Genomic DNA, 24977 nt, shown 5'->3' on the forward strand with positions numbered 1-24977 from the left:
TTTGAAAGAAGTGGACATCTGTCATACTTTAAAAGCAATTGAATCTCGTGTTTAACTTGTTAATGCTAACTTTGAGTTCATTTTACAAGAAATAAGTGATTAAAACTTTTATTTTGGAACTAAATCTGTAATGTGCCAATCTTCATAGGACTCGAGAGTTATTGGAGTTGGGTCTTGACAATGAGGATTCGGAGCATGAAAATGATGATGATACAAATCAGAGTGAGTCTTTTTGTGTTTAACGACCTGTGCATTCTTGAACAGACTATTTAATTATGTCTTTTACTATGATTTTAAACTCCTATTTACATTTGAATGGATTTTTGGTAATTGACTTAGTCATAGAGACATACAGTACAGAAACAGACCCTTCGGTCCGACTTATCTATGCTGACCAGACATCTTAAATAAATGTACTCCCATTTGCCAGCATTTGGCCCATATTCCTCTAACCACTTGCTATTCATATACCCATCCAAATGCCTTTTTAAATGTTGTAATTGTACCAGCCGCCTCCTCATCCTCTGGCAGCTCACTCCATAGATGCACCACCCTCTGCGTGGAAAATGTTGCCCCTTTAGATCCCTTGTTAAATCTTTCCCTTCTCTCCCTAAACCTATGCCATCTAGTTTTGGACTCTTTCTCTCTTCCCCCCCCCACCCTTGTCTATTTACCCTATCCATGCCCCTCATGATTTTATAAACCTCTATAAGGTCACCCCTCAGCCTCCAACGCTCCAGGGAAAATAGTCTGTCTACTCAGCCTCTCCCTCCAATCCTAGCAACATCTTTGTAAATCTTTTCCTGAACCCTTTCAAATTTCTCACAATCCTTCCTACAGCAGGGAGACCAGAATTGCACGCAGTATTCCAAAAGTGGCCTAACCATTGTCCTGTCCAGCCACAACATGACCTCCCAACTCCTTTACTCAGTGCAGTGACCAATAAAGGCAAGCATATACAACACTGCCTTGACTATCCTATCTACCTGTGACTCCACTTCTGCAATACATTACTACACTAAGAATTACTCAACTTTGCTTCTGAACTTTTTTAAAATGATGGCATAATGAAAAAATGTAGATTTCTTGGAAAAGAAATTGAGCTTCCCTTTGCTTGGTTTAGAGAAGTCTCAGGGGTAACATGAAGATCATCTTCATGGAATGTGCTCAAAGAACACCTGAACCCCATTCTACTCAAATTTGGATGTTTTACAGGTGTGCAGGGTGGCTCTCTTTTTAAATCAAAAAGTGTAGAGTCCTTGTAAATGCAAGTAACGACCTTTTATGTGACTTTAAGTGGATATTGACATGGCAACTAGAGCTCTGCAATGCTCCTCACAGCAATTTCTCATTTCCCCTGAAACCCAACTGTGTTCCTTTCTTCCATTTTCACTTTCCTCTTTCAATGCTTGCAAGAAAGCTGCTGCCAGTGAAGTGAACCACTTCAAATTAGTCAATCTAAACTAGGAAAAGTTGCCAATAGCTACCTTGTCCTCGTTATTTGCATGAGAATCAAAATCCAATTTTGGGCAACTGTCTGGCACCCAGTTGTGACACACTAGATTTGTATAGTTCCATGCCTGAATGTAGAAATAGGCTTGGGCACATTTGTTCTGTAAGTGTACTGTTTACAGTGCACACTGGCAGCTGCATAAAGTCACTATTATTTCTAGATTCCACTCAGTTGTATCTTTCATTGACACTGATGCCTGTTTCCCTATTTACTTTTTCCTGTCTGCATAATGAGCTTTCAGTCATTTATTGAACCTGTAGTACCTGTTAGTTATGTTTTTGGGTCTTGTCTGTTGTCATAAATTGGTCCTTTTAAAATTGAGTTTGATTATTTATCCTGGAGATTCTTTAGAACATCATGTTTGGTTCAACATTGTTCTAGCTTTCTGTTCAACGTGATTGCAATTTTATAGACCTTTCTTCAATCTATCTTTAGGTCTTTTTTAGTTTAAGGGAAGTGTTACTCTCTTCACCTTTATGGAAGCTAGATCTGTTAGACTTACAGGGCTGTACCCAGCAGTCCTATTCGTTCACTTCATGTTCTAATCAGAAAATGGACATGCCAGTGATCCTGACTTGGGGATCAACTCAGTATGCTTGATTATGATGTTTATAACTGAGATTTCTCCTATACCACCAATCCTGTTTTGTTTAAATACCTTGTTGTGTTTGATAAGTGTTTTGAATTGACAAGGATGAGTTATTGATTAATTTATCAGTTAGTCTTTGGATATGTTATGACACAACGCTGTAGCAGCTGGGACTTATTCCCAGATGTTTTGGTCCAAAGTAAGATCACAATAGGTGCACCAGAAGACTGTAGGTTGATTAATTCTACGAGTGCTGAGCATTGAATGCAGCAGCTGTTTCAGTGTCCGATGTCAATTACTGTCGTTGGAACATTACACAACCAATATTGACTTACGTCATTTTAATTGCACAATTTAATGAACAGTTTGTGTGCATTATTCATAGTTTCAGTTTTTAAAATCCTGCTAGGCAAGTTCACTTCTCTTGCATTTCTTTACTGAACTATTTGGTTTGCTCATAGTGGCTATGGCAGCATGTGTGCTATGATCAAAAAATGAGATTTTTTCCATTTAGGTTCTGGCCTTCATGACAAGGATGATGAAACACTGTCCACAGAAGCAGGCCAAAATCATCCATTCTTTCGGCGTTCTGATTCCATGACCTTCCTTGGCTGTATTCCACCAAATCCTTTTGAAGTTTCTCTGGCTGAAGCAATTCCCCTAGCAGACCAACCTCATCTTTTACAGGTAAACACAGGAGCACTGAATGGTCTACTCCAACATTTTATTAGTAAGTTTCTTACTGTGGTACTGGGCGGTCAGTTAGCTCAGTTGCTTGCGTGGCTAGTTGGTGATGCAGAGTGACGCCAACGGCGTGGATTCAGCAAATTCTAAATCAACTGGGGTTACCATTGAAGGATTCTCCTTTTCAATCTCTCCCCTTGCCTGAGGGTCTGGTGTCTTTCAGCTTAAACTACTGCCAGTCAGCTCTGTCTCATGAGAGAGCAGACCTACTGTTAATCATGTTGCAATGACTATTCATGTAAATTGTATTCTGTGCTCAAGCTTTGAGGGAAGATTTAAATTAGAATGATTTACTAATTCTTCAGGGACAATTGTTTTAAATTGTTTTGGGTCTTTCTCTTTCTTCAGCCCAATGCAAGAAAAGAAGATTTATTTGGTCGTCCAAGCCAAGGTTTATATTCATCCTTTTCAGGTCTTGGCAAAGGCATAACTGAAGTAACTGTGGATAGAAACTGCCTAGAGGTAAGATCAGTGTATATAAAGTGTTTTCTATTTAAAAGTATGGTAAGCGACTGTGTGTAGGAATGTTTTAGTATGTCTTCAGTACTGCCACATACTGTTGCAACATTCAATCTCGATGGAACTTCTTTCTAGAAGACACCAGCGAAGTAAAAGTTTTTGTATTACCAAATGCTTCTTCTCCTGACTTGCTAGCACTTTTGCTTTATTTTTAGGCTAGTGGAAGAAAACAGCAACTTTTTTTACATGTTGCTACACTGTAATAAAGCTTCCCAAATTGCTCTGAAACAAAATGTTAGGACTGCTTGGTCATGGAAGCCGATTTTGATGAGAATCATAGTGGAGCTTAAAGAGCCAGAGAGGTTTAGGGAGAAAATTCCAGTGCTGTATACTCAGCCAACTGAAGGCATGGTAACCAGTAATGGAGAGGTTAAAATTAGGATGCGCAAGGACTGAATAAAACAAGTGCAGCTATTTTGGAGCATTATGGCATTGAAGGAAACTGATGATAGTGAGAGATGACACAATAATTTTAATTTTGTTGTTAAAGCAGGGTTCAACATAGGTCAGTGAGCATAAGTGGTAGAGAAATGGGACATGGTAAGTTAGGTTGAATGCATTAGAATGCACACAACTTTTCTTGCAGGTAAAGGAAATTAAGTTCGGAAGGTTTGGAATTATTGAATTTTTTTTAAAAATTACTTTTCAGTAAGAAGTCCACTTTCTTACATCCGGTATTTAGGAAGCTATTTTTGATCATTTGCAATTTTAAATTCTGTTGTCAGTTCAGCCAACTCCAGAAAAAGTGGTTGGTACACAGCATTGATCTTATGGTATTCACAATGTCAAAGGTAAAGTGTGTCATTCACTAGCTTAGCGCTTAGCTTTCCTCTACATTCTATGAAAATTCATGGAAGTGGTTTTGTTTTATGCTTTTAGTTAACCTAACATTTCATTTGCCTTTAGAAAACCAAGACTACTACAAACACAGTTCATGTCCAATTTAAATGAGCTGAGTTGCATAAATATTTTTAAACTAAACGTGACTCATCCATAGGAATGTTGTGGTTCTATTCTTTAGGTGCTTCCCACAAAAATGTCTTACTGCTCTAACCTGAAGAATGTTATGAGTATGCAGAATCGTCAGAGGAAAGCAGCCGATGAGCAAGTTTTACCCGAAGATGAATCTGAAAATTCGCGAATAGGACCGTCTGCTCAGGACCTTGCAGCACAACTGAAAAGTAGTTTACTGGCTGAGATCGGGCTTACTGAAAGTGAAGGACCACCACTTACTTCATTTCGGTAACTATTCTTCACGTTCCTTTATAATCTTGGTATTTTTATTAAATTCTAATTGTCTTTCAAAATAGTGAAAAATTGTCCAAAACTGTACTAAGTACATTTTGTCATGTTTTGTTATTGCTTATGTTTTTTTTTAAGAAATGTATCATTAATTCCTTGTTTTCATTTATAACCAGGCCACAATGTAGTTTCATGGGCATGGTGGTTTCTCATGACATGTTATTGGGACGTTGGCGCCTATCTTTGGAACTCTTTGGAAGAGTGTTTATGGAAGATGTAGGAGCTGAACCTGGATCGGTAAAGATATTTAATGTACAACATTCAAAACAAAAAAAACTAGACTATTATGATGGTTTTGTTTACAAGCTGAACATAATTTCAATTCAAGTAATGTAGAGTGAACTTTTCTTTCAACAGATTTTGACTGAACTTGGTGGGTTTGAAGTTAAGGAGTCGAAATTCCGACGAGAAATGGAGAAACTAAGAAATGCTCAGTCTAGAGACCTAACTTTAGAGGTATAAGCAGAGCTCCTTCTAATTTTCTTTCCGGCTGCCCAGGCCTCTGAGGCCTTGGGGGGCCAGCGACTTCTGGAACCAGAGCTCAATGCCATGGAACAGTGGAGTGGCTGTATGTGTGCAAGTGCAGCTTAGAGGGAATGTTTAAATGTTCACTTGTTAGTTTGCTGTTACTTAAATATTGCTTTTGTGTGCAGACATCCTTTTGTCCCATTCTAAGCTTTAGAAGACAGTGTAAATTTTTTTCTTGGAAGCTGACACTGTCATTTTAGTTTTTAAAATCAAAACTGCATTTTGTTGTAGTAAAAATAAGTCCTACATGAACTTGTATTCTTATGAAAACTCTCTTAGGAAACTGGACAATTTTGCATGAGGCCTGCTAGTTCTTTAGCCCTTTCTCGGGGTGAGAGTCAGTCAGTTCAGTTGACTGGGTGGCTGATTTGCAATGCGGAGTGATGCAAACGGTGTGGATTCAGTTCCTGAACTGGCCAGTGTCACCACAGAACTCCCGCCTTCTCAACCTCTTCCCCTCGCCTGAGGCGTGGTTGCTGTCAGGATAAACTCTCCACCAGTTGTGTGTCTCTGATTAGAGAGCAGCCCTACGGTCCATTGGGATGATGGTGACTTTACCTCTCAGTCCATGTTCAGGTAGACATTAGCATATGTGAGCCTGGACACTGGTTTCTTTGATTATCAGGATGCTAATTTCATGTGACCTGAGTTTCCATGTGTGCACTTTCCAACAATGGGTAGCAGTCAATGCTGAGGACCTGGATTGTTTGTTCTGTTTCCTTCAAAATGTTATCACCAATTAGAATGTCCACATCTTGACTGGTTACAGTCATTTATTCGTATAGTATAAGCATTAAACCTGGAAACTTCTGGGTTATGTAGTTTAGCCAGCCCGCAGCTTAAACTAGTCTTAGTTGAGATGTCTTCACTAGGTAGTCTACTTTATTTTACTATTTTTTAAACGGCAACTTCCTGGTATTGTATTTGGATAGTATTTGCTCTGTCTATAAGTTCACGTATGTCTCAGCATTTTTAAAATCTTGATGAGAAGAGTTACTAAAGGCTGTTCACATTTAATTTCTGTGGTGTTTCAGGTTGATCGAGATCGTGACCTCTTGATTCAACAGACAATGAGGCAGCTAAATAATCACTTTGGCCGTCGATGCACTACAACTCCAATGACCGTACACAGGGTGAAGGTTACATTCAAAGATGAGCCAGGCGAGGGCAGTGGAGTGGCTCGAAGTTTTTACACTGCAATTGCACAAGCATTTCTATCTAGTGAAAAATTGCCAAACCTGGACTGTATACAGAATGCTAGCAAGGGATTACAAACCAGTATGTCATCTTTAAATATTCCACAAGAAACTAATTTATGCATGCAGTTCCTAAATCTTGACCAGTTAACTTGTTTTGAAAAACTGAAGGAATCTAAACAGTAGTATTTAATGCCATCAACACCTCAAATTAATTAAGATACAGGATAAATTTGGTGACATAACTTCTAACTGTTATTCGCAGATCAAGCAAACTTATGTAATCATGATTAAACCTAGAATGCCTGTCTCTTCCATGTCATACAGCCTGTAACCTCACTGATTATTATTACATCAAAGGAGCAAATTATCAAAATGCAAAACAGTGGAAATAAAAGGATAAATATCTCTGTATTTGAGAGAATTGTTGTTGAAACTAAGTCTCTGTTTCTTAAAGCATGTGATGGCAAGCTGCTGATCTTCCTCATGACTAGGCTATTTTTCAAGTTCATTGGTATTATTTTCTATGAAATATTAGGCAGTGTGCTAAACAGTAGTACATTTCTATTGCGCTATTTTAACCATAGAGTTAGTCTTTTGTGTACTTTTTATATACTATACATAAGCCTATCCTGTTATAGCTTGATTGTATGTACATATGCAGAGAGATGGGTCCTGATCATGTTGGAAGTAGCGTTAATTATTACAAATAGATCCAAAATATATTCATTGTTTTGAGATTTTCAACAGAGCATTAAAATTTACAATGTCGTCGTTCTTAAAATTAATCAATGGTGCCAGCTGTTTTCCCTCTACCTCAATAGAACTAATAAAATTGAATACCAAAATTCGAGGTTTTTACTCGTTGTTTTTGCCTTAGGTTTAATGCAACGGTTGAGAAACAGAGAGAGGGAGCGAGAAAGAGAGAGAGAGAGGGAAATGAGGAGAAGTGGTGGAATGAGAGCAGGCTCTCGTCGCGATAGAGATCGGTGAGTGTGAACTGTTATAACAGTTGTTAAATGCACAAGACTTTGTCTGACATGAAGCTACAGTTGAAATAGTCTCTTTGTGTGTACACAAACAAAGGGAAAAGGCATGATTCACTTTTACACTGTACCTTCTCCTGTCCTTTTTTTTCAAAAAAAAAACTTGCCTTATGGACCGGGTCTTACTCTGGTATTCATGTGTACTCAGACCTCTGAAGACAGGAGAATTATGTCATGCCCTATAGTTCAACCCTAAACAGTTTTGTGAATTTACATTTTGATTCAGTTCAAATTCAGTTAAATCAATATAACACTTTAGCGCATGTAACAGAAGATTTCTTATGTTTATCTGCAAATTGCAACTTTGAGGAAGCTAACAAAGGTAAAATTTTATACCAGTGATATAAACCAGATTAGCAAAATCCAATTTCAGCTTATGTTTGTGACAGTTTTTATGCGCTGTCATCTTGTCAACTAAACCAAAAAATAATTCATGTTTGCTACCCGGCCTGAATCTTCAACATATCTTGGATACCTTCTTCAAAACTATCTTCAGTATTTTGGAACTACTGCCTGAAGTTTATTGTGCTTGGATTTGACAAGTGATTATCTGTCAATTCAGATTTCTTTGTGAAATAATATGTTCCCTGGAATGGCATCTGTAAAACATTGCAGTTTGTTATCTTGCAAGCTTATGCTGAAATATTTTTTCAGTCATGCTGCTTCATTTGTGTTGCTGTGACCAGGGTTTGTGAAAAATTTAAAGCATGGAACTGTTTTGATATTCCGTATTGTTACAAGAGTGCTGCAGTGATCAAATTGGCTCAGTTTTTTTTTCCAATGCATTCATATCAAATTGAGACTTATTCTCACAAAGCCAATACATTTAATCAGCTTTCACATTGTCACATTAAACTTAAAGTGCTGCTTCAAGGGCCTGTTTCATTAATTTTAATTGTGGAATGGCTGTCAAGCACCTGAATTAATAAAGTGCTAGCACTGTAGAACTAACTTACAAACATCAAGAAAATACTAAAAAGTTAGCACATTTTCCTCTTGCTGTACTAAATAATTAGTAGATTCTGAAAGCCAAGTGGTGAATTTAATACCCTGTTTCCAGCTTAGTTTTGTTTGAAAGAACTGACAAACAATGTGCATATTATAAACATAGGTGTTAACTTTTCTGCTTAAATACATTTCCGCACTATTTAAATAATTAAAAGGATGGCACCACCTAGATTTCCAGTTTAGTGTTAATCATGCATTGAAGAAATAATGCAACAATTCTGTGGCTGATTGTTCAGATATAATGCAGTAACAATTAGAGCATAAAGTTAGTATTTGTTTTCAATTTTTAGGGAATCAAGAAGGCAACTTTCCATAGATACTAGACCTTTCCGGCCAGCATCAGAAGGAAATCCTAGTGACGATCCAGATCCACTGCCAGCCCATCGACAAGCACTTGGAGAACGACTGTATCCACGGGTTCAAGCAATGCAACCAGTAAGTATGCTGTAAAGTATACTAATAATCTCTACCTGTAGAATCTTATTCAAGTTTAGGTTTATTTTGGCAAAAAAGTTTGAACTTGGAATTAAAAGTTGTAATGTATTAATTGAATTTTTTTCTAAAATTTCAGGCATTTGCCAGTAAAATTACAGGAATGTTACTAGAATTATCTCCTGCACAGCTTTTGCTCCTTCTGGCTAGTGAAGACTCACTAAGAGCAAGAGTTGATGAGGCCATGGAACTCATAATTGCACATGGAAGGTAAAATACTTTCAAAAAAAATTATGATCCTGTCTAATCCTACATTTGTCTGTTAAAAATCTGTCCCACTAAAGAGTTCAATTTTTCTGCAGGGAAAATGGTGCCGATAGTATATTGGATTTGGGATTGCTCGATTCATCAGATAAATCTCAGGTAAAAGAATAATGCACTCTTTGAATAAATCTAACCAGTTGGATTTGAGATTATGGAATGGGATTGCAGTAAAGGAAAGCATTCCATAATTTAGTAATATTACCTGGTAGTATTTTTTGCATGACTTCCATGTTCATGTTTGTTTTTACATGCTCTTATAGCTAATAACACAGCAGCTGTGAGCAGCAAACTAGATTTTTGACTTACACACTTACAGTGCTGGTCTTTTCAGTTTTATCCTATCATTTTGGCCCAGAACAAAATGATTTGGTCCATCTCGCTCATGCTGGCCCTTTGCAGACAAATCCAATCAGTCCTGTTGCCACCAATCTAGCCCTGCAGCCCTTCAGGTTTATTCTGTCCATTGGCAATCCGATTTTCCTTTTTACATAATGGCCGCATACATTTTTGCCTTTAAAATCAAAAAATTATCCATCTCTTTCTTGAATATATTGAGACATGGCCTCTACAGCCAACTTTGGAGAGAATTCCACAGGTTCACTACCTTTTTGAGTGGGAAATTCTTTCCTCCTCTAAATCCTAAATAGTCTATCCCATATCCAGAGACATTTCTTCCGTGGGTCTAAACTTTCCAAGCAGGGAATACAGCCTCCCTGATTTTAGTCTTCCAGCCTTATTAGAATTTCGAATTTTACATGTTTATAGTTGAAACATATCCTTACTGTCTACTACTCCAAGTTTGAATGTGTCATGAAATTCTAATATCCAAGTCATCTGTCTGTATGTGTACATGCCTACCTGCAATAAGTAACACTCTGTGCACACTTTGCACATTCCTGAACTGTGATATTTTATAGTTCTGTTTCAGCAAAAGACGAAAGCAAAAGTTTAGTCAGAAAAGATCTAGTCCTGCTACAATTAATGATTCTAAAAGTTGTAGGTGATTTTTTTTTTATATTGCTGTGCAGCAGGACACTAGAAAACGACATGGCTCGAGTCGAAGTGTAGTTGATATGGAATTGGATGAGCCAGATGATGGTGATGACAATGCTCCACTCTTCTACCAGCCTGGAAAGAGAGGCTTCTATTCACCAAGGCCAGGCAAAAACACAGAAGCACGTCTCAATTGTTTCCGTAATATCGGCAGGTAAAATCAGGTGCAACACAATCATGAAATTTTTGTGACATCAATTGTGAATGTATTGCGCATGTTGGATATTGTTAATTTGAACTTTAATGACATTGATATATTCTTGCGTTCCTTTTCAGGATATTGGGCCTGTGTCTACTACAAAATGAACTCTGCCCTATAACCCTAAATAGACATGTTATTAAAATTCTACTAGGAAGAAAAGTAAGAATGTGCTTCTATTGAATTCATAGCTTGTTGACACTTTCTATTTGTGTATAATATTAGGACTTCACTTGATTTGGAAATAATTTCTTAACTTTCCAGGTGAATTGGCATGATTTTGCTTTCTTTGATCATGTGATGTATGAAAGTTTACGCCAACTCATCCTCGCCTCCCAGAGCCAGGATGCATATGCAGTCTTTGCAGCAATGGACCTAGCTTTTGCTATCGATCTATGTAAGGAAGAAGGTGGAGGGCAGGTATGATGGTTTTTCAGTGACTCTTCACACTTAGTAAACTTTTGGTTTTCAGCAAATGAATAGAACATAAACTTATTTTTCCTCCCAGCTGCAATTCCAATTGGGAATATTGCATGCAAATGCTAAGTTTGTCATATATCACTTTAAAAAATCTGGTCTTAAAGCTCTTTTAGTTAATTTGGCACAATTTTGTAAAGACATCATTGGAATATGTTCTCTATAGTTCACCAATTGTGTGCTAGATAATCCAAATGGTTCATCCTTATGGCATAACATTCTGATTCTGTAGGCCTAGGGAGTTCATTGCTGCATGCGAGCATAATGAACCACCAGGCTGCTGCCTTTCCTGTCCTTCATTGTTACCTTGTCATAGTGTGCAAGATAAACCTACTTGGATGTTTTAAAAAAAAAAAACTTGATTCATTTTTGCACAATGTCACGTTTCAAGCTAATGAAGAAATTAGCCTCCTAAGCTGCCACACAAAGAAGCACGATTCGGTAGGGGTTGTGAATCATCCTAAGCAAATAAATTCTATAGGTTTAATTATAAGGACTGAAAAAATATTATCAAGTTAAAGCCTTTTAACCACATCACTTTCACAAAATAGCCTAGTCAAATCAACAAGATCATATGATGTGACACCCTTACACTGTTTACTGAGTCTGTAATCTATGTAGCTAGTAACGCTATAAGCACGTGTTTTTCTCATCCTTTTGACATTACGATATCCAAATGAGTGGTCTACAATGTATTTGGCAGGAAGGAATAAGTGAATCATGGAATGCTCTAAGCATTTCAAGAGAAATATTACTTGGCACGTGACACGTAGATTAAGTATTTTCTGTTGACTACAGAATTTGTGAAAGAGTCAACCATCCTGTGCAAGCATAAAAGTTAGGCACTTCAATGCAAGCAATGCTTTGAATGGTTCGAGGCCCCCTTCCTAATTTTGCACCTTCATGTGGCAGTTGCTTGAAGAAAAGGCATTCTAATCCAGTATTACCTTAGCTTAAAAACTATCTAATCTCTTTTTTTTTACTGTAACTGGAGCTCAGTTTAAGAGATTTGTTTTCTTTACAGGTTGAACTTGTTCCTGGTGGAGCCAATATCCCAGTCACTCCTTTGAATGTTTACGAATATGTTAGGAAATATGCAGAATATCGAATGTTGGTGGTTGCTGAGCAGCCCCTTCATGTGAGTCCCTCTACTTCTAATGCACTTTTGTTACCTTTGTTGGAAAGGATGAAGTCATTATTGAGACTACAGCGAACAGTACATTGGTCACGATGCTATGGAAACACTTGCAGTTGCACAGAATGTGATTCAGTGGTTCTTAATAATGAAATTTGCTCAATGACGTGATATCCACTGGGGTTGCAGTCAATAAGAACGATACTGATATCAGGTGTAGTTTTTTAAATAAAAAGATGACGCAACATAATTGTTTGGTCATGTGTAGGCTTCAGTTACTGCAGTGAGCATGGGAAAAGTCAAGTGCGGCTACCTGCATCTTCTCCTACCTTCACCACACCTTTACGCAATCTCCTAGGTGATGCTTTTGAAAAGCAAGTCTGTTCAAAAAAACTGAAGAATTTCTTCTGATGACTGAAAGCAATCGCACAAGGCATTATGCTTGAGTTTAAGTGGCAAGGAACTAGTGTAGACATGCTGAGTTTAAATGTTCTCTTTCTGTAGAACGGAGGTGCAGAAAGAATGGACAGTACAGGGCCACATGGGCCAAGAAACACATACCATAGTGTTGTGCTGCAGCTTATGTGCACAATGTTCCATTTTTTGCCTGCCACACACTCGAACCAAGCTCTGCAAGATGCATGTAAAAGCTTAAACAGTACTAAATTGTGCAAATAGGAGTACAAAATACTTTGCCTCTCCAATCAGACACATTCCAGGAGACTGCAATGATCTGAGAGTGATATCCCAGCAAAATTTTTTATGCTGTCATGATAGTGACAGTTCAGAGATCTTGAATGGTTGTAGCAAATCCACACAAGCCAGCAATATTTGCATAAGTCAATGATTCCGGGGAGAAAATATCCCCTCTGACGTCTAACTTAGATTTTCTTGTGCTATCTGGTATTTCCTAAGCCATCTAACTCATTGTATCAATTGGACAAAAGATAATACTTGTAGTTCTTTGAAGATTTATATTAAATCTGTTTGCTTGTCTAGAGTTTGATGCATCATAGGTCTCAACCCATGTTAACTAAGGTCTTAGTACCTGGTTTCAATCTCGTGAGCTTCCTTTGAATCTTTACCAGGACTTGTACCCACCCATTCCCTAAAATGAGAGGACCAAAACTGGACAGTGTTTCAGATGAGGTCTTAAAAAGTAGCAGAGTATTTCTGTTCGCAATAAAGTATTGCGAGGAAGATCACTAATATTTGATATTGTTATAGCCTCATGGGATTGATGGTGAAACTTCAGATGTTTCTGGACTATGAGGAGATCTTTCTCCACACTTTATGGCACATAACTGAGCCCTACTTACTGGCATATCACAACAGTTCATTAAGTTAAATGATGAGTCAGATGGGAGATCATCCTTATCTTAGACAAAGGGTTATACAGAGTTAGAGGACAGATTTTGGAATCAATAAGGAATTAGTTGCATTCTTGTTGGAAGGTGGTTATTGACAATGGTCTGAATGATAACTTGTGTAAATAGCTTCTCCATGTTTGTTTTGTCAAAACTCTTAATTTTAGGTTTGAAATCTATTTGCCTGTCCACGTGACATTTTCATGCATAATTTATTTTTATGAAAAGTTTCAATCAAGTCATTTGATAAAGATTATGGAATGTAATTGCCCTAATTGTTAGTTAGAATACGCAAAACTACTATGATTAATGGCAACTTCCTACTTAAACATGCAACCAAAACTTTATCTAACCCAAAATCTGCCCTCTAATCCCATAGTGTTCATGTTTGTTAATTAGCCAATTGCATGGCAACTTGTCATCCATTTGTTCAGTCATTTCTTCAAAATATTCAAAAACCGCATTGACAGTCTTCACAATACTTTCTGTCACAGTTATCTGTGATCTCTGTTTATATTTGTACATCATTAATCTCTTACAGCAAACTATCTCATAGCAATTTGCCTGTTTACCAAATTAAGCTAATTGGTTCACCACCATCTGGTCAAGGCAGTGCTATCTATATCCCATCAATGAATTTTTTTTTTTAAAATGATGGAAAACTTTTGTCCTGACTCATTTTCATTTTTCTGTATCTGTACCATGTGGAAACAATCCTCACCATCAGCAAGCTATTAAATACAAGTATTGTGCTCACTGAACACAGCTCCCATTTCTTTTAGCTTTCTCCAGTGAATACAATAGGACCAGCAGGCCAATGTGTTGACACTTTTTTTACCTTAATGTACAATGTACTATTAGTAATTCACCATTGTTGTCTGCTGTGAAGACTCGTGAAATAGGATGTACTTCAGTCCATGCTGAACCGTAGAAAAGCAGAGTCCATTCAGCCCATAGGGGCTGCATTTGCTAAATAAACTAGCCACCCATTTTAATTCTACTTATCAGCATCTGGTCACTAGGCTTGCAGGTTACAGCGTTTCAGGTCCAGATCCACATTCCTTTTAAATGGGTATGAGGGTTTCTGCCTTGACCACCAAACTGGGTAGTTAATTCCACACAACCACCACCCTCTGAGTGAAAATACTTATCCTCATTTTCTTCTGATCCTTCTACCACTCACCTTCAATCTATCCCTTCAGTTGGGTAGCTCTATATGCCCATGACCTGGCTCAGCTGAACTCTCATTTGAGCACTTGAGTACAGCATCATTTTATGTCCTTTACTTACGTAGATGAAAAGACAATAGGAAGGAAGTAATCTGCATTCCTTGTGCAAATTGATTTGAGAACGTGCAGGGGTAATTGTACCACAACACACACACATTTTATCCCTATTTTAAGGTCATGCATCCTGTTTATCCACCTCTGTTCTACACCTAAAATGGAAACTGCCTTTGTAAGTCTCTCCCTCTGAAACTGTAAACATTTTGCCAATAAGTTAGGGTACATCAAACTCAGGAAATCTATTGACAAATGAGCTGTTAAATCAAAGTTCCATCTCCTGTAAAGGCCTGTCTAAAACCATCTGTTTCTGGGTTAAATTATAGATGAATTTTTAGATTTTTTTTCTATTTGTACACATTTTTAGTGATTGCTCTGTGTTTAGTGTATATTGATATTTGATTTACAGGCAATGCGAAAAGGACTGCTGGATGTACTTCCTAAGAATTCACTAGAAGATCTGACAGCAGAAGATTTTAGGCTCTTGGTCAATGGATGCGGAGAAGTGAATGTTCAAATGTTGATTAGTTACACGTCTTTCAATGATGAGTCTGGTAAGGAACAACTGCCTACTTTGGGCCAAGTAGGGAAATTATGATTAAATGTTGGTAAGTGTTCTAACAATGGGATACCAGTCTTGTATACAGAACAATGAATGCAAGCAATGAAACTTAATCAACAATGTAATCAGTCCTGTTTTTCAGTGCTTTAGAGAGGGCTTTAAATTAAATGTGAGGGAAGATTTAATAAGTTAAAGGAAGGACAAGGCAAGAGAGCAAGGTAGCAATGAGGGAAATAATAATCGCATTGGAAAATAATGAATGCAGCTAATCTTTGAGAAGGTGTGACATGGGAAGGAGGAACTTATACAGGTCAGTTGGCTTAGCATCTGTAATAGAGAAAATGTTATCTAACAATTAGAAAATCTATGTGCAATTAGGTAGAGTCAGCATGATTTATGAAAGGGAAATTGTGTTAGACTAATTTATTGCAGTTCTTTTAAGCAAGTAAGTATGAAGTTGGATAAAGGAGAATTTGTGGGTGTGGTGTCCTTTGATTCCACGCAGATTTTTGACTAGGTGCCATATCAAAGGTTGCTACATGAGCTCACAGTGTAGGGGGGTACCATACAAACATAAGAACCAGAAGCAGAAGTAGGCTATTTGCTTATTTGAGACAGTTCCACTCTTCAATAAATCATTGATCTGTTCATATTCAAAAGTCAGTTACTCTAGGTCATTTCATATTTTTAAAACCAAGAACTGCAGCTGCTGGACATCTGAAACAAGAACAGAAATTGCTGGTGAAACTTAGCAGTTCTAATGAAGAGTCACTGGACTCAAAATGCTAACTCTGTTTTCTTTCCATAGATGCTGCCAGACCTGCTGAGTTTTGCCAGCAATTTCTGTTTTTGTACATTAAATATTTTAAGGCAGAGGTAAATTGCTTCCTTTGCCCAACAAAAATATAATGACTGTCTCAGAAGACAGTGGAGGCAATATTCCAAAGTAGCACCTCTTCTAAGAGGAAAAAATGATTTCTCAGCTCTGACTGAAAGGAACAACCTAAACTTTAACATTTCACCTTCCCCTAACTCTTGACTCACCAACAAAGGATGATTTTTGTGTCCACCTTGCCAAGACAATTCAGAATCTTCAATTAAGTCAAACATCATTCACCTAAACTCCAGTGACTGTGTCATGAATAGAGTCTTGGTTATCTCAGGAAGCTGCGGACATACTTGGGTCATTTTTGAGTTGGCAAAATATAGCGAATGAAGTGCCACAGGGACAAGTGCTGGGGCCTCAACTATTTAACATCTCTCAATAATGTAGATGAAAGGACAGAATGTAGCTATTTTCAATCTGTTCAGACATGTCTTACACAGCTTTGCAGCAGGTGGAACTTGAACCTGGGCCCTCCTTGTGCAAGATAACGACACCACTGCACCACAAGCCCTAAACTCTGATTGCAGTATTTGCTGATGACCAAAGATTGGAAAGTGATCTGGCCAGGTTACACAAGTAGACAGACAGCATATAATGTGGGTAAATGTGAACTAGTCCACTTTGGCAGGAAGTCTAGAAAAGCAGCATATTATTCATGTGGAGAGGAATTGAAGAACTTGAGGTATGGAGGGATTTGGATGTCCTGGGGCATGCATCACAAATTGTTTTTGTAGGTACGGCAAATTAATTAGGAAGACGAATGGAATACACAAGTAGGGTGTCTTTCTGCAGCTGTATAGGGTATTGGTGAGACAGTATCTTGTGTTCTTTGTACTGTTTTCATCTCCAAATTTAAGGAGGAGTGGAATTGCAGTAGAAGCTGTTTAAAGAAGGCTTGTGTGAAGGAATTATCTTTTGAGGAAGACTGGACACGTTGACTTTGTATTCCTTGATGTTTAGAAGAATGGCAAGTGATCTTTGGAACGTGTAAGATTCAGTGGAGATTTGACTTTTTTGAGAGAATATAACTAGAATCTTAAAAATAAAGGGTCTCCCATTTAAAACAGATGAAAATTTTTTTACACTCGGGTACATGGGTATGTGGAACTTTCATTCCCAAAGAGCGGGAGTAAATTCATTGGAAAATCTTTAGGCAGATTAGATGTGTTATTGACTGACAAGGAGTAGGCAGGAAGTGGAGTTGAGGCCACAGTTAGATCAGACATGAACTTACCAAAAGATGGAGCAGCCTTGAGAGGACAGATGGCCTACTGCTCCTAACTTGTTTGTATGTATCCTGTATGAAGCAAAATAATCAAGCTTTTTTAGAATTTCATATAAACTTTGTAATGTCGTTAATTAGTGGGAAGGTTTCCTAAACTCCAATTTAGTAAATCTTTGATAGTAGGAACTGCAGATGCTGGTGAATCCGAGACAACAAGGTGCAGGGCTGGATGAACACAGCAGGCCAAGCAGCAGCATAGGAGCAGAGAGGCTGACGTTTCGGGCCTAGACCCTTCATCAGAAAAGGGGGAGGGGAACGGGGTTCCGAAATAAATAGGGAGAGAGTGGGAGGCGGATAGAAGATGGATAGAGGAGAGGATAGGTGGAGAGGAAACAAACAGATCGAAGAGGTGGGGGTGGGGCCAGTAAAGGTGAGTGTAGGTGGGGAGTTAGGGAGGGGATAGGTCAGTCCAGGGAGGATGGACAGGTCAAGGGGGTGGGATGAGGTTAGTCGGTAGGAGATAGAGGTGCGGCTTGAGGTGGGAGGAGGGGGTAGGTGGGAGGAAGAACAGGTTAGGGAGGCAGGGATGAGCTGGACTGGTTTTGGGATGCGGTAGGAGGAGGGGAGATTTTGAAACTTGTGAAATCCACATTGATACCATTGGGCTGCAGGGCTCCCAAGCGGAATATGAGTTGCTGTTCCTGCAACCTTCGGGTGGCATCGTTGTGGCACTGCAGGAGCCCAGGATGGACATGTTGTCTGAGGAATGGGAGGGGGAGTTGAAATGGTTCGCGACTGGGAGGTGCAGTTGTTTATTGTGAACTGAGCATAGGTGTTCTGTAAAGCGGTCCCTGAGCCTCCGCTTGGTTTCCCCGATTGTAGAGGAAGCCACACCGGGTACAGTGGATGCAGTATACCACATTGGCAGATGTGCAGGTGAACATCTGCTTGATGTGGAAAGTCTTCTTGGGGCCTGGGATGGTTTGGTGTTTTCTGTTCATCCCTAAGGGAGCATCAAGCCTAAGTAGTCTGTCAAGCTGTTGCTAGTACAGCTTTCTGGCCTGCCAGGAAATAGTGACTGGACTTTTTCTCCTTCCTGATGGGAAGGTATCTGACCATTAGATTGGTGAGGGGAAGATTTCTCTCTTCTACACACACACACACACCTACACACACACACACACACACCTACACACACACACACACCTACACACACACCACAGCCTTGAAATTGAGAGCTTAATTGTAGGAATTGCAGGCACAAACCCGTGTAATTGTTTCTGCACCAGATGCTTCAATTTGTGTCAAGTACTGCTGTGCCTTCATAGAGTCATACAGCACAAAAACAGACCCTTAGTCCAACTCATTCATACCAACCACATTCTCAAACTAAACTAGTCCCACTTGCCTGCATATCCCTCTAAACCTTTCTTGATCATGTACCTATCCAAATGTCTTTTAAATATTGTAACTATACCTGCATCCACCACTTCCTCTGGCAGTTCATTCCACACATGAACCACCCTCATTTGTGGAAAAAGTTGCTCCTCAGGTCCCTTTTAAAACTTCTTTCTCTCACCTTAAAAATATGCCCCATAGTTCTGAACTCCACCATCCTAGGGAAAAGACCTTTGCTATTCACCTTATCTATGTCCCTCAAGATTTTAAAAACCTCTGGAAGGTCACCCCTCAACCTCTTATTTTCCAGTGAAAAAAGTTCCTGCCTATCCTTGTAATGCAAACCTTCCAGTCCTAGTAACGTCCTGGTAATTCATTTCTGAGCCCTCTCCAATTTAATATCTTTCCTATAGCAGGGCAAGCAGAATTGTACACAGTACGCCAAAAGTGGCCTCATGGGCGTCCTGTACAACCTCAACGTGATGTCCCAACTTCTTTACTCAATGGTCTGAGCAGTAAAAGCAAGCATGCTAAATGCCGCCTTAACCGCCCTGACTACCTGTGATGCAAATTTCAAAGAATTATGTACCTGAACCCCTAGGTGTCTCTGTTCGGCAACACTACCCAGGACCATACCATTAGCTATATAAGTCCTGCCCTTATTTGTTTTACCAAATTGCAATACCTTGCATTTATCTAAATTAAACTCCATCTGCCACTCCTCAGCCCATTGGCCCAATTGATCAAGATTATAGAATCTCTACTGTGTGGAAACAGGCCCTTCAGTCCAACAAATCCACACTGACGCTTGAGGCATCCCACCCAGACCCATCACCTAACCTACACATTCCTGAACACTATGGGCAATTTAGCATGGCCACTCCACCTCGCCTGCAGCATCTTTGGACTGTGGGAGGAAAACAGAGCTCCTGGAGGAAACCCACGCAGACACAGGGAGAATGTGCATACTTCACACAGTCGCCTGAGGGTCGAATCGAACCCGGGTTCCTGGTGCTGTGAGACAGCAGTGCTAACGACTGAGCTACCGTGCCGCCGGAAAGCACAGGCACTGCTGGGATCCCTCTGTAATCTTAGATAATCTTTTTCACTGATGACTATACCACCAATTTTAGCATCATCCGCAAACCATGCCTCCTAAATTCTCATCCAAATTGTTTATATAACTCACAAACAAAAGTGGACCCAGCACTGTTCTCAGCAGAATACTGCTGGTCACAGGCTTCCAGTCCAAAAAATGCCCTACACCATCCTCTGTCCCTTACAATCATGCCAATTTTGTATCCAAATGGCAAGTTCTCCCTGATTCCCGTGTGATCTAACTTACCTAATTAGTCTACCATGTGGAACCTTGTCAAAGGCTTTACCAAAGTCCATGTAGTCAACATACCGCTCAGCACTCATCAGTCTTTGATTACGTCCTCAAAAAAAATCCTCCAAGTTTGTGAGACATGATTACCATGCACAAAGCCATGCTGACTATTCCTAATCAGTTCTTGCCTGTCCAAATGCATATAAATCCGATCTCTCAAAATCCCCTCCAACAACTTACTCACCACTGTCAAACTCACTGGTAAGTTGTACTGTAGATCTCTTATCTCATTATCTCCCACCCCCACCCCTGGGATAGTTAAAATATTCTGCCCTGCCAGAGAAATCAGATTGGTACATTTTTTTTGCTTGTGACTTCTTAAGTTCAGCCATTTTCAGAAGAGGCATCATTAAACAATTAAAACATGGAGTTAGTATTTCCAGGTTAGTCCCAGAGACGTGAATATAACGTTTTAACATTTGTTGCGACAGGGGAAAACGCTGAGAAATTGCTACAGTTCAAACGGTGGTTCTGGTCCATTGTGGAGAAGATGAGCATGACAGAAAGACAGGATCTGGTATGACTCTAAAGTGATTTCTTTTTAATTGGGTTTGGAAGATTGATGTGGAGTTTAACAAGGAAAAGTACATTTAATCTTGGTAAATAGGGTAATAATAGCGCTGAGGAGTGACTTACGGGAGTAATTCGCTGACGGATGTGATTGATTTTCTTTCCGGATTTTAGGTGTACTTCTGGACATCAAGCCCATCGTTGCCTGCCAGCGAGGAAGGTTTCCAACCGATGCCATCAATCACCATTCGACCACCAGATGATCAACATCTTCCAACGGCAAACACTTGCATCTCGCGTCTATACGTCCCACTTTATTCCTCCAAACAGATTCTCAAACAAAAACTGTTACTAGCCATTAAGACGAAGAACTTTGGTTTTGTGTAGAGTATAATAAAATGTGTGTATTGTGTGTAATAATATAACTAGGTCCAGGTTTTGTAGATTAATTTTTTCATTTGTCTATAAAATTTATGGAAGGTAATGCTGTCACACACCTGGAGGTTCAGTGGTGGTAAACATTCCTGTATTTGGCTTGTAGCTGGAAGTCCAAACCACAGGCTGTAGTAGCTTTGACCGTAACCTCCTAGGCTTTGGCTAGTCAGTACCCTGTTAGCCTAACCCCAGCCAAAGATGACAGCAGATCATGTATTGTTACACTGTGATTATGGTCATTTGGCCTAGGAGAACTGAAAAATGTTTCTGAAATTTCACTGCTGCCTTTGTCAAAAGTTTCATCAAAGGTTCTTGTATAGAGGGAAGTAGGGAAATTCCGAATAAAACAAGAGAATGCTTTACATTTTGTGTGTGACTATTAAACCTGATGGGAAAAGCCCTTTTGTTTGCCTCATCCATTCATCATTGGGTAAATTTTAAATTAAATGTTATGATTTCTTAATTTTAATAGAGGTGAAATATATTCTCTCCCTCATTCTGCCAAGCCATTGTTAAACTGATCTAAAACTGGTACATAGATCTTCTCATTTAATTTATAAGAATATTTAGTTTGGTATTCACAGTACATTTCAGTCACAAAATGTAAAACTGAGCCTGCTATTGAGCAGGTTGTACAGTATGCTTCTGTTTATCCAAACTGCTTATGAAAATCATTGGTTTGGTTTGGGTAATCGTGTTCAGTTTAACAAATATGGTTTATTAAATTGAGATTCCAAATATCAAAGTGTACTGTACCAAAGAGTTGGCAAACCAGTGCACATGTGGAAAAATGCATTTTTGTATTAAAATAAAAGAAATTTGCGTTCATTGTACTTGCTGCAGTCCGTATGCTCCTGTTGCTTCCTTCATTAGCATGTTTCGAATTGCAAAACTTAATCCCCTACTTTGTGACAACCAACATCTTATTACAGTTGTAGTGTTCACTACACTTTGCACTCTGCGAGAATCAAAAAAGAAGTAATCCAACCTTTTCTGTAATCTACATAATAGGAACACAAACCGCACAATGGCTCAGTGGTTATTACTGCTGCCTCACCATGCCAGGGACCCAGGTTCAATTCCACCCTCGGGCAACTGTCTGCTCTGGAGTTTGCATGTTCTTCCTGTGTCTGCCAGGGTTTCCTCCAGCTGCTTCAGTTTCCTCCCACAGTCTAAAAATGTGCAGACTAGGTCGATTGGCCATGCTAAATTACCCATAGCGTCTAGGGATATGCAGGGTAGGCGGATTAGCCATGGGAAATGCAAGGTTGCAGGCAAAGAGTAGTGGACGAGATCTGGGTGGGATACTCTTCAGAGGTTTGGTGTGAACCCAATGGGCCGAATAGCCTACTTTCACACTATGGGGTTTCTATGATGCTATACTTGTATCTGCCTAATCTTTTATTATAATACATGGCTCTATGTAATAGAAAAACAAATGGCAACATCATTGGTTTTGTCCTTGTAGATGAAGTTTTTATTCTATCTCCAACCTTGCACTTCTAGAAATGTTACTTGGTCCATTCAAAGTTAATCTAAGTATGCAGATTTTGGGATTTGCTGATTTTTGCGTTACTTGGTACACTGTGTTTGAGTTCCAAACGGTTAAATGGTGTCTCGGGTACCTCCAAGTAGCATTAACCGAACACCAAAACATAATGGACCAACCCCTCTTCACACATTGCGATACTAAAACAACGCTGAGGTCTAATCTAAAATCATCGATAGACTAGTATCAGAATTCTATTTGCCCAAAGACATAGTTGCTTTTATTTTCATCCTGAATTCTTTTGGATTTGTCCACTCCTATCCAAGCCCCCTCATTATTTTATACCTTGATTAAGTCACCTCTCGACCTCCTCTGTTCTAAGGGCAGTAAACCTAGCCCATCCAGTTTTTCCTCATACCTGAAGTTTTCAAGTCTGGGCAATGTTCTTTTAGATCCCTGTACTCTCTCAACAGGAAAGACATCATTGCCCAAATGCAGTGACCTGAACTTTACACAACTTCAGCTATATTCTAACCAGTATCTTTTGCATTTCCAACATTACATCACTGCTTGTGTATTAAAAATCTCTCAATGGAGGAGAACAACAGAGGTGCTTTCTTTACTACTTTACGTGTCCCATCTTCAGAGACCAATGGCCATGCACTCCGAGATCTTTCATTTCCTTAACCCCTCTTTCTCTTCCCCCTATTAAGTGTGTATTCCCTTGGTTTGTTAACCTTCCCAAAATGAGGTGGTGGGGGGAATTACTTGTACAATACCCTTGTATCCAGGAGTGCAAGGAATATTCCACAGCATTCCCAAATGTGGAGATTACGTTAGAGTTGGGCATTAGTTAAGTTTAAGCTAAGGGAACATTTTGTTCTGTAAACTAGTATTTGCTATCAAATATTCTTTAGTTGTGCAAATTATTTAAGCTATCCTTTTTCCTTTGAAGAGGCCTCTGACACCAAAGGTATTTAAAATGACCCAAAAGGTCTGACGCTGGAGTGAATTCCCAATGAGGCTATTGACTCAGCAAATGTTATTGTCCAGCATGATGACCCTTTGAGTTGTTAGGAAGTAGAGGATTGTCAATAACAAGATCGATATGACACTGGCTGTATCTGTGCTTGCAATGACTGATGGGACAAGCTGCAGGATTGTTCTGCATATGTTGATGGACCTTTTCCATGCATTCACAGGAAACCCAGCCAAAACAGTGTTGAGTTTCTGTTGTTAATGCTGAAGTAGGAAAGTGGTTGCTCGATTTTAGGTGGTTTTGTGGACCTGACGCATGTAGATTTTGTTGACTTTGTGTGCCGAAATCTCATGAGTTTCTTCTGCATTTAATTTTATTAAGAATGTGGCTGATTCAAGGCATACTCATGAATGCAGTAATTGTCAAATGAGGAAGAAAGTGTACCACCTGACTAAGCTGAGGCAGGAGTATGCCAGCATTAAAGCATAACTTGGGCTGCTTCTGGATCTTTGGCTGGACAGCAGCAGTATTTTTGAACTGCATCCAAAGTTTTGAAAATGACATTTAAGCTAAGCATTTTCTGACATGATCCATGATACTTTTTCTTTCCATTTTAAATGGTCCATGCATAATAAGAAACATTGCTCAATGTTTGGTTGCATGTACTCTGAGCAGATTGTTGTTACAATAAAACATTGCAGCTTTGTACTTGCCCATAGAAAATGGGAGACCTGAAGGCCTGGGTTCAAGTCTGACCTGCTCCAGAGGTGTGTAGTTACATGTCTGAATGGGTTGATTGTTTTAAAAAAAAAAAAAAATTTGGAAATAGGAGCAGGCATAAGTCATTTGGCCCTTCAAGCCTGCTATGCCAATCGGTATGATTGTGGCTAATCATCTAACCCAATACCCATTCCTGCCTTCTCCGCACAACTTTTGATTCCTTTAGCTACAAAAACTACATAAATTCTCCTCCAAAACATTCAATGTTTTAGACTCGACTGCTTTCTGCAGCAGAGGATCCCATAGGTTCACCACTATGCGTGAAGAAATTTCTCCACATCTCTGTCCTAAATGGCCTGATTGATATCCTTAAACTATGACCCCCTGGTTGTGGATTCCCTGATCGTTGGGAACGTCCTTCCTGCATTTATCCTGTTGTAATTTATAAGTTTCTGAGATTCCCCTTCATTCTAAGCTCATGAATATAGAGTATAGAGATGTACAGCACAGAAACAGACCGTTCGGTCCAACTCGTCCATGCCGGCCAAATATCTTAAAATAATCTCGTCCCCTTTGCCAGCATATCCCTCTAAATCCCTATTATTCATATACCCATCCAGATGCCTTTTAAATGTTGTAATTGTACCAGGCTCCACAATGACTTCTGG

The 24977-nt window shown here is 39.2% G+C and overlaps 1 protein-coding gene across 1 annotated transcript; it reads left to right on the forward strand.

Annotated features, from left to right (window-relative positions):
* Positions 1-131: 131 nt before the first annotated feature.
* LOC125482928 (E3 ubiquitin-protein ligase UBR5-like) lies at positions 132-21954 on the forward strand (the record flags this gene model as incomplete). Its single annotated transcript, XM_048595747.1, has 18 exons — positions 132-222; positions 2617-2789; positions 3195-3308; positions 4387-4607; positions 4784-4904; positions 5025-5123; positions 6230-6473; positions 7272-7380; positions 8736-8880; positions 9017-9147; positions 9240-9300; positions 10230-10408; positions 10531-10615; positions 10718-10873; positions 11955-12068; positions 15125-15269; positions 20608-20693; positions 20861-21954. Coding segments are annotated over 18 exons (2487 nt in total), but the record flags the coding sequence as incomplete, so codon positions are not given.
* Between the last annotated feature and the right edge of the window lie 3023 nt (positions 21955-24977).

This window comes from Rhincodon typus, chromosome 4 (genome assembly GCF_021869965.1).
Source record: "Rhincodon typus isolate 14 chromosome 4, sRhiTyp1.1, whole genome shotgun sequence".
NCBI lineage: Eukaryota > Metazoa > Chordata > Chondrichthyes > Orectolobiformes > Rhincodontidae > Rhincodon > Rhincodon typus.